This window comes from Gadus morhua, chromosome 6 (genome assembly GCF_902167405.1).
Source record: "Gadus morhua chromosome 6, gadMor3.0, whole genome shotgun sequence".
In the NCBI taxonomy this organism is placed as follows: domain Eukaryota; kingdom Metazoa; phylum Chordata; class Actinopteri; order Gadiformes; family Gadidae; genus Gadus; species Gadus morhua.
The window spans coordinates 22,813,066-22,823,065 of NC_044053.1; the positions used below are offsets into that span (position 1 = coordinate 22,813,066).

Here is a 10,000-nt window from a genome sequence, read left to right on the forward strand (position 1 = left end):
GATGATACGTTATGTAAATGAGCATGGAGAAAGCGACCGTGATTCGCGGGAAAAGTGAAAAAATGGCGCCGTCCGAGTTTGAAGTTTAGCGCCGCCGCGCAGCAGAGTTTCTTCTCCCTCAAGTAGCAGCAGCAGAACCCCGGGCAGCTGCAGCCACAAACAGGCTGCACCAGACTCACTCAAAGTAAGTAAAGAGATTTCATCCTTTAAACATCTTTACTGTCTGTAATATATAGGCACACGACTTCTGTTGGTTTCTGATCATTTTCTTCGTAATGTCATGAATCTATATTATAAGGAAAAATAACTCGATGTGTAAAAAGGCTGTCCAGAGTGGCTGAGTGGATGCGATGCTTGTCAATCGAGATTTGTATAACTTTTGTGTAACAGTTGGTACAATAGACGCGGTCATTGTTGAGCATCGTTTATACTGAATGTTTTGTCTGAAATCGGTCCTTTTCTTTGGGGTCGATTTGGCAGTTTTGCTGTCAGAAAGTACTGCTTTCGATATCTGTCATCGTAAGAGACCGAATCAAACTCACTAAAAATGTCAGTAGGCATTTAACGGTAGGCATTATGAACAAAGTGGATTGTTTTAAAAAAGAGATAGTACATGCTCCACTATTTGAGCAGACACAACCGCCCCTCCGCCTCCCATCATCTCTATTTCATGGAGCATGCGCGACATTATAACAAAATCCCCTGGCGGTTTGTGAAGTTAATAAATGAGTCACAAGTAGGCCTACTCGTTTTCCGGTAAAACCACATTAACGTTTGCTTCATCAATTTGACACACCTGTTAATGCAGTATCCATTTTCCTTTTGCTTATTCCTTTATTAAATTATTTTTTAATTACATTTACTGTAATACACGATCGATTCCTCCCCTATATTACCCTCATATTTATTTTTGCTTTCCAATCTAGTGCCACTTCCATTCTATCTAGCCTGTCTGTAGCATAAGAACAAGGAGGGTGTCACCTGGATGGCTTTGTAATCAGAAGGGGGCCCTATATCACACAAACAGATGTTACAACAGGAGCAAAGTGGACCTAATCAGACTGACACCGTAGCTGTAGCCCCTAGCCTTTACTGTGATCACACACAGTGTGACATGTCTATATTCAACCATATCAACGGTATGTCTGTGGGCCCACCCTCTCAGCAGGATGTTGGAGGACCTGGCTGAGGGCTACTGCAGCAGTCCAGAGCCCCCATCCCTGCAGGGCTCCGGGTGCAGGTCAGGGGTCAGCAGGCGCGTCCCAGCCGAGGCCCTGGAGTGCAGCCTCACCGTGGAGCAGTATGTCCTGTGCCATTGGTCCGACGGCCTGTACTACCTGGGCCGCATACAGAGGGTACGCCTCACACCAGCCATGCACACAAGCACGCAACACAAAGATAACAGCGCCCGGTGCATTACAGACACGTAAACAGTGCCGTTTTTCAACACACAGGTAACATACACACAGGTAATACACATCACATTCAAAACCAAAAATGGAATTAAAGGACATTAATCAGTTTATGATTAATGTTCACATATTTGATAAAAAATAAATAAAAAATAAATAAATCATGGTTTGGTTCAGAATGAAAGAAAGCCTTCCACCTGCACCCCCTGGTGGGGAAAAGTGAGAGCTGCATCTTTGAGAAACATGAAGACGGATGAGAGCTCAATCTTTGAAAAGGGTTGAAGTCTTTAAACATTCATGATGGGAATACATTACATGAATACAGATGGGAAATATTTAGTTTTACTGTTGAAGAAATAGAAAAGAAAGTACCGGAAATACTGAAGAATACAGGAAGTCCTAGCACTGTACTCAAGTATACTCATCATTTATTTGAAAATCTACAGATTGTAAAGTGTATTTTTTTTTATCCCTAGATGCTGTACAAGACAAGCTCTACCATAATTACAATATTGAACAATTATTATTCAAACTATAATTTGTACTATTTGTTTTCCTCCAACCAGGTCAGTCCTCAGCGTCAAAGCTGCTTCGTGACGTTTGAGGACAACTCCCGCTTCTGGGTCCTCTGGAAGGACATCCAGCATGGTGGGTTACCAGTCCAACATACTGGGAGATAGACCAGTTACACTTAGTGCGGGCTGGACTGAGGAAGATAGACGGGGACACGGACTTGGGAAGCTTGACTACGAGATGGACTGGGAAGTTCCAAGTCCATCTCCCAATCAAGCTTTCCCAGTGGAAACGCTAGACTGGGAAATGGACTGGAGATTGCAAAAGTGGGAGATGGACTGGGAAAGCTAGACTACGTGATGGACTGGGAAAGCTAGACTAGGAGATGGGACTGGGAAAGCTAGACTACGTGATGGACTGGGAAAGCTAGACTAGGAGATGGGACTGGGAAAGCTGGATTGGGGGATGGACTCCCATTGGAATCCCATTGCGCGCTTCTTTTATTCCCATGCTTTCTGACCCCGCAGCCGGCATCCCGGGGGAGGAGCCTCACTGCTCAGTGTGTCAGGAGGAGTGGGACCAGAGTGATTCTAGTAGCCATGGCAACCGCATCCTCATCTGTGGCAAGTGTGGCATCGGTAAGTTGGTGGACGATAATAAATTACTAGTTCACACTGAAAGCAAAAGTGAGCCAAATCTTTTTTGCTCTTGTGTGACTCCGATAGGATTTATTTCAGTGTGAGCAGAACAAATCACATTGAATCTTATCGTTTCATTTCGGTTTTCAGTCAGTTTCATAATTGGTCATCTATCAGAAACAGATCCAGATACAAATACAAAAAAAATCTGTTGTTACAAACATGATTATGCAGCAGTGGCCTCTTCAATAACTACGTATGTCTGCAAACGGTTAAATGTTGAGTATCTTCTGTGTTTTGGATTTCAGGTTTTCACCAGCAGTGCCACAGTCCTCCCGTAGAGGGCAGCAATGAGCACGCTCCATGGTTCTGTCGCCGCTGCATCTTCGCTCTAGCTGTCAGGGTAAGGCCACACACACAGACAGATGACACTCACACACACAGATGGCACATGTCATAAAATGTGTCCTGAGAAGTCTTTTGAGAACTGTGATTACAAAATATTTGACCTGACAACCGCACACAAACCCACTAAACACTCAAATTGACCAAGTGTGTGTTTTTACTCTCAACAGAAAGGGGGCGCTCTTAAGAAGGGACCCATAGCGAAGGCCCTGGTGGCCATGAAGCAGGTGTTGCCCTATGACCCGGATGCATTGCAGTGGGACTCTCAGCATCGGACAAATCAGCAGCAGTGTTACTGCTATTGCGGCGGCCCCGGAGAGTAAGACCATCCAATCACTGAAGCTTGGGACATAACAAACAGAGATCTCTGTAGCATTATTATGAAAGGGCTGTGGTTTCTCTGCTAAGGAATTTTGTGTAGTCGTTAATATGAATACGGTGTGTATGCTTCTTGTTAAAGGCCCTGATCTGCTTTGTACAGGTGGTACCTGAAGATGCTCCAGTGTTGGAAATGCCAGCAGTGGTTCCATGAAGCCTGCATCCAGTGTGTGCAGGACCCCATCATGTTTGGAGACAGGTACCTCCTCTCCTCAAAGTCAAGCTGTGGTTTGTCCACAGTCGCCTAACGCTGTGGTTTGCTACAGTCGTCTTAAGCTGTGGTTAGTCCACAGTCGCCCAACACTCTGGTTTGCTACAGTCGTCCTGTGTCTCAAGCTGTGGTTCCCCCTGCCTCTGCCCCAGGTTCTACCTCTACCTGTGCTGCGTGTGTAACAAGGGCACTGAGTACGTGCGTCGGCTGGCGCTGCGCTGGGTGGACGTGGTCCAGCTGGCGCTCTACAACCTGGGCCTCAGCAGGAAGAAGAAGTACTTTGAGCTGGAGGAGATCCTGGGCTTCATCTCTACTCACTGGGAGCAGCTACAGCTGGGCAAGGTCTGGAGCCGACCCCTTACTGTACTAGACCAATGCTGCTCCATTCTCTACTGTACTAGACCATTACTGCTTCATACTATACTGTACTAGACCAATACTGCTTCATACTATACTGTACTAAATCAATACTGCTCCATGCTCTACTATACTAGACCAATACTGCTTGATACTATACTGTAGTAGACCATACTGCTTCATACTATACTGTACTAGACCAATGCTGCTCCATTCTCTACTGTACTAGACCATTACTGCTTCATACTGTACTAGACCAATACTGCTTCATACTATACTGTACTAAATCAATACTGCTCCCTGCTCTACTATACTAGACCAATACTGCTTCATACTATACTGTAGTAGACCATACTGCTTCATACTATACTGTACTAGACCAATACTGCCCCATACTATACTGTACTAGACCAAAACTGCTTCATACTATACTGTACCAGACCAAAACTGCTTCATACTATACTGTAGTAGATCATTACTGCTCCATTCTCTACTGTGATAGATCAATACTGCTCCATGCTCTACTATACTAGACTAATAATTCTTCATACTATACTGTACTAGACCAATACTGCTTCATACTATACTGTACTAGATCAATACTGCTCCATGCTCTACTATACTAGACCAATACTGCTTTATACTATACTGTACTAGACCAATACTGCTTCATACTATACTGTACTAGATCAATACTGCTCCATGCTCTACTATACTAGACCAATACTGCTTTATACTATACTGTACTAGATCATTACTGCTCCATTCTCTACTGTACTAGATCAATACTGCTCCATACTCTTCTAGACCAATACTGCTCCATACTCTACTAGATTGATACTGCTCCATACCCTACTATACTAGACCAATACCGTGCAATAGTCTACTATACTAGACTGATACTGGCCCAGCCTCTACTATACTAGACCAATACTGCTATATACTCGACTATACTAGACCAATACTGCTCCATACTCCACTGTACTAAACCAGTACCATTACACTAAATGATGCTATACTATAGTAGTTACTAACTTGAATGTGTTGGGATGTACTAGTGAGACTATACAGGGCACTAAACTACTTTTTTTCTATTTTCATTTTTTATGCAGTTGGCTAATACCCCTGCCTCAGAGAAGGAGAAACACATCCTGGACGCTTTAAACAAGTACAAGAGCAAGTAAGACACACACACGCACGCGTGCACACACACAGACTTTTAAATTACATCTGGATTAATTGCTCAATGAACTGCGCATTAGAAGACGTTTGATCATTTTAAAAACGTTGTTAATCAGTTCTTTGATGAATAACTGATATCAAAATCACGAAATCCCAACAAATTCCATGAATGACCCATAAACCTTGGAAGGATAAGTAGTTGTATGTCGGATGTATAAAGTTTAACAGAGCAGATGCATCTACACCACTGACAACAGTTCTTTGTAATAGTTTAGACCCAGATCTTAAGATTAGAATTGTTTATAAGATGTGCGGTTGTTTGCACAGGTTCCTTTGTGGGAAGGAGATAAAGAAGAGAAAGTGTATTTTCCGACTGCAAACGCGCGTTCCTCCCAACCCCCCCTCCAAACTGTTTCCTGAGCGAACCCAGAGAGATGGGGGGAGGGGACGCAAAGGAGGAGGGGCCAAGAACAGGTAGACCCCGCCCCCCAAACACTAGGCTTCCTACCATGAAACATCTGAAGTCTACCTTCCAAATATCTACTTTACAAGATGCGTGCGTGCGTGCGTGTGTGTGTGTGTGTGTGTGTGTGTGTGTGTGTGTGTGTGTGTGTGTGTGTGTGTGTGTGTGTGTGTGTGTGTGTGTGTGTGTGTGTGTGTGTGTGTGTGTGTGTGTGTGTGTGTGTGTGTGTAGCACTCCAGCAGAAAGAAGAAAGAGAAAGGCCCGGTGGCTTCTGGAAGATGCCATCCCCAATGTAAGGAATGTAAATGTGTTTTGCATGTGTTGTAGAAACTGCCTTTAATGTGGTGCAGAATTTATGTCTTAATTTATCTACAATAAAAAAAATCAATTCCAACTACAAGAGCATAAAAGAAAAGGTATTAAATCAGTATTTCTGAAAATATAACTCTCGATAGTTATATCGAGATATAAACCCAAGAAAAGATAAAATTCATAAACATTGCATGAGACAGCATGCTCTTCCATCAGCCCAGGGTCTTCTTCCGGAACAACAAAGCCTACATGCCTCGGCAGTCCTGACCTATATCATGTGACTTAGTGGGCAGGAGATAGTGGCCACCCCAGGCGGACACATGAATACACCGGCCACTAGCATCGGTTCAACAAATCATTTGAACATACCACATGGCAAAAAAACACAACCACATATGATTTGAGAGCTATACAGAAAGAGCAGAAGAGAATGTAAGATTTGGAAATACATTGTATCTCTGCTCCCTTCCTTCCTTTCCGAACCAGTCCGTGAAGAGAGGCCCTGATTGGTCGGAAATGAGGTGGCGATGTCATACAGAGACAGGCACTCAGTCAACCAGAAAAGATGTTCTCACAGAACGTTTCACTCACCATAGCAGACGGATGGCTGTAGCATTTCTAATACATATCACTTATGTTATAGCTTTTATTGCCTACAGCACATTTTAAGTTTGGTGCTTTATGTTGCGTGATGCAATATGCAATACGATTTGCAATATGCAAGTGTTAATTACAGTAGTGTGGTTATTTGTGGGTGTAAAGTACTGTGTAATGTGGTGTTTTTCGTTTCTGCCGAAGTAAACATTCTACTGTGTGTGTGTGTGTGTGTGTGTGTGTAGAACGAGTTGTACTGCAGCTGGAACTCCAACCATCACATGGCCAACATCTTTGACTTCACCCTGGATGAGCTGCAGAGCCTGAAGAGGTGAGTCCCACAGAGAGACGACCGGTGCAATTAAAAATTCTGAGATTTGATTCAGAGTGCTTTCACACCTTAGCTGAAGGGTCCGTTGTAAGGCACAGACTGCTTCGGCGATGTGGGAGCGTTTCCTCATTGCCCATTTGTGCGGTGGCAGGAGGACTATATAAAGGAATTATTAGGGGTCACTCTCCAAAACAGATTTCTAAATTATTCATTGACAAAATGGTAGAAATTGGGTTGGTTCTTATTTGTAGTAACACTGAAGCAAAATTATAATATACCAAGACCCCACAAAGCTGTTGCTCCATTTTTATTGTCCGCAGCAAGGAGATGAGTTTCCCTCTGATTTAATTTCCAGTGGACACTCTCCCGCGAGGGGTTCGTTTACGTTTGGTTCCCCCAACAATGTCCAGTGTGAACTGTCAATTGTATTGTTGCAAAGTACAACAAAGTATTAACCTCAGCCCTGAATTGGACAGTCTACCAAACTATACTATAGTTATAAGTGCCCTTAGCTCAAAACATATCATTTTTAAGGAAGGCAGAGTACAGGTACCACGTGCTAATTAGCTTTTCTGTTATTCTTTGTTCTGTTAAGCATAGCAGTTATAGTATAATATCTATGGTATAAGTTTCAGTATAGACATGTGATCGATGTGTCTTCAGTGCATCTCATCCCCATACTAGTGCTTCTAATGTTCCTGTGGTGGTTTCTGTGTTCAGTGGTTCCAGTACATCTCAGAGTCTGGACCAGGTCTCCACTGATGGCTCCGCTGGAACCAGCGGCTCCTACCACTTAAGGTGGGACATGGACACACGCACACGCACACGTACACGGACGCGGACACATACGCACAGCCACACACCCATGTACACGTACACAAACACACGGACATATACACACCCATGCACAGCCACGCATGTGCACACCCATCTGCGGCAAATCCAAACGTATTCACCAACCCAACAGATGAACACACAACACGGTCTTAACCCCTCGGGTTGAAGCCCACACAGTCCACACTCTGACCCCTGTGTCCGTCCCGGCAGGAAGGGGGTGGGCAGCAGGAAGAGGAAGCTGCCGAACAACAGCTATAGCCAGTGGGCCAGCCGCGGCGACGCGGGGGAGGAGCTGCCGGCAGAGGAGCCGTCCGGTCTGGAGGAGCAGGACTCCGCAGAGCGCGCCCTCACCCCGCCGCCGTCTGACTCCTCCCACTTCCTTTCTGAGACCTCCCACCTGTCCTCCGACTCCTCCCACCTGCACTCCTCCATCTCCTCTTACTTCGGCGTGGCGGGCCGGCTGACCAACGGGGAGTACCAGGTGCTGGCCCGCCGGGTGACGGCCGAGGGCACGGTGCAGTACCTGCTGGAGTGGGAGGAGGTGTTCCCCTAGAGGACGGCCCCCCCCCCCCCCCAACACAACGCCCATCGTTACAATGGATCAGGGGATCTTAATCGTTTCCATCTCTGCACCCGATAGAAAAACCCAAATGTCAGCGTGTCCTCGGGGCCCGGATGCAGCACACCCAGAACACGGAGCGCACCAGGATTGGTGGTCCCTTCGTTTTCACAAGTGTTTTGTGTGTGTTTGTAAGGCCACAACCCGTTTAATAATTAAGACCCCTGTTCCGTGCCACACCATTTCATAGGTCACTTTGAGGGCCATGAAGTCCTTCAGTGTTCAAAATGCTTTCTCCCCTTCCTCTGATCCTGATGTTCCTCAGCCCAAGCTTTGAGCACCTTCACAGCGGACCCTAAACCCGGGTTCCGCTTCAGAGCGCTGCTCTTGTCGCCGCCTTCTCCAGGCATAGTAAACCTTGTTTCCATGCCAACAGCTCACTGTATTGTACTCCTGAGAAAAGTTGTTCATATCCCCCCCCCCCCCTGCTTTACGCTCTCTATGTCAGTAAGCTAACCAGTGCTCTTGTGTTTGTCGTATTAGCGCTGTATGCTAATAAGCTAACCCCACTCCCCTGGCGGGGGACGTGTTTGCCCTGTGTTTTGTTAGGATGCTGGGCGCCGCTGTGTGTGCTTGACATGTTAGCGCACTGTTGTATCAAGCTAGCTGCTGTTCCTGTGCTTGACATGTAAATAGGCAGTACGTTCACAAGCTAGCCACTGTCGTGTTATCATGCGAACCGCGGTTCCTACGCCCGCCATGCTAGAACTGTATGTTGTTGGGCTTACCGCTGATCTTGTAAGCTGTTCCTCTGTGAGTTGTCATTTAGCAAACGAAGAAGGTTTAGCGCTTTTGAGTTTTTTGTTATTTTTTTATAAGATGTGGGGTACATTGTTGGTTTAATGTGCTCCCTACCCAGACCAGAAATAATGCACTATTTAAAGGTATCTATGCAAGTTTACATGTTGCCTTATCTGCTAAACCCAATTGTTTGGTAAATTGATCATGTTTGATCACTTAAATTTTGTTATTATTTGAATATTTTATTACTTTAATAAGCATCATTGGATATCACTGTCATATGATAGTTCAAATATATACGTAGATATATTCTGAGAATTGGCTTTCATTTGTAAATGTGTTGCTGTGACAATCTGTTATATCTGTTATAAATAGAGAAACTTAAACAAAATCCTTACTGAGATCCTGGCAACACACCCTTGGTCTCTCAGTATACTAACCAAAACCCCATGACCTATCAGTGTGCAGGCCCTCTTTGATCATACTCCCACTCACTGCTGCAATTATTCTGTCATTGGCTGGTTTCAAAGCTACGTAGCTCATGTGGTATAATCTTCTAAAATAAATGTCTCCACATTTTCAGTGTCAACCATCTCTATCAATCTATTGTGTGTGTGTGTGTGTGTGTGTGTGTGTGTGTGTGTGTGTGTGTGTGTGTGTGTGTGTGTGTGTGTGTGTGTGTGTGTGTGTGTGTGTGTGTGTGTGTGTGTGTGTGTGTGTGTGTACTAGTGAGAGTGAGATGGCCTCCATGTTAATCTGTTAAGTAAATTAAGGTGTTACGAGTTCAGGTCTATTTAAAAGATAACGTTGGACTGGGCGAGGCGCCGTCCCTGTGTGTCAGGACGTGCAGGGTTTAGAGAGGCAGGTGAACTGAAGCAGCTCCTGTCTGTAGACCTAGAGAAAGCCAGGGTTTAGAGAGGCAGGTGAATGATTTGATGAGGGTAGTTCCTGAAGCAGCTCCTGTCTGTAGATCTAGAGACAGACAGGGCCAATACTGCTCTCTGGCT

At 45.1% G+C, this 10,000-nt stretch overlaps 2 protein-coding genes across 4 annotated transcripts in view; both read left to right on the plus strand.

Moving 5' to 3' along the window:
• Positions 1 to 50: 50 nt before the first annotated feature.
• phf19 (PHD finger protein 19) lies at positions 51 to 9,582 on the plus strand. 2 transcript variants are annotated; one of them, XM_030359155.1, is made up of 14 exons: positions 51 to 184; positions 1,166 to 1,355; positions 1,979 to 2,060; positions 2,453 to 2,563; positions 2,872 to 2,966; positions 3,139 to 3,287; positions 3,450 to 3,545; positions 3,710 to 3,899; positions 5,027 to 5,094; positions 5,424 to 5,570; positions 5,791 to 5,851; positions 6,711 to 6,796; positions 7,517 to 7,594; positions 7,844 to 9,582. In XM_030359155.1, exons 2-14 carry the CDS (start codon positions 1,170 to 1,172, stop codon positions 8,184 to 8,186), a joined length of 1,692 nt encoding a protein of 563 aa, XP_030215015.1. In that variant the 5' UTR covers positions 51 to 184; positions 1,166 to 1,169; the 3' UTR covers positions 8,187 to 9,582. The 2 variants fall into 2 exon arrangements, with proteins under 2 accessions (XP_030215015.1, XP_030215016.1); XM_030359156.1 differs by having other exon boundaries at positions 59 to 184; positions 1,169 to 1,355.
• Positions 9,583 to 9,745: 163 nt separating this feature from the next.
• dab2ipa (DAB2 interacting protein a) overlaps positions 9,746 to 10,000 on the plus strand; it is a 27,547-nt gene continuing 27,292 nt past the window's right edge. The window contains exon 1 of one of the 2 annotated variants that reach the window (XM_030359096.1): positions 9,746 to 10,000. This exon is cut by the window's right edge and continues 100 nt beyond it. The gene's annotated coding sequence lies outside the window, so the exon portion shown is untranslated. The other variant, XM_030359095.1, reaches the window with a different exon arrangement.

Excerpts from the sequence above, each read along its gene's own strand:
- phf19 (XM_030359155.1), top strand. The coding sequence starts at position 1,170 with ATGTTGGAGGACCTGGCTGAGGGCTACTGCAGCAGTCCAGAGCCCCCA. Across the intron at positions 2,967-3,138 it reads TCTTCGCTCTAGCTGTCAGG|AAAGGGGGCGCTCTTAAGAA; the intron begins GTAAGGCCACAC and ends TACTCTCAACAG. Across the intron at positions 3,900-5,026 it reads AGCAGCTACAGCTGGGCAAG|TTGGCTAATACCCCTGCCTC; the intron begins GTCTGGAGCCGA and ends TTTTTTATGCAG.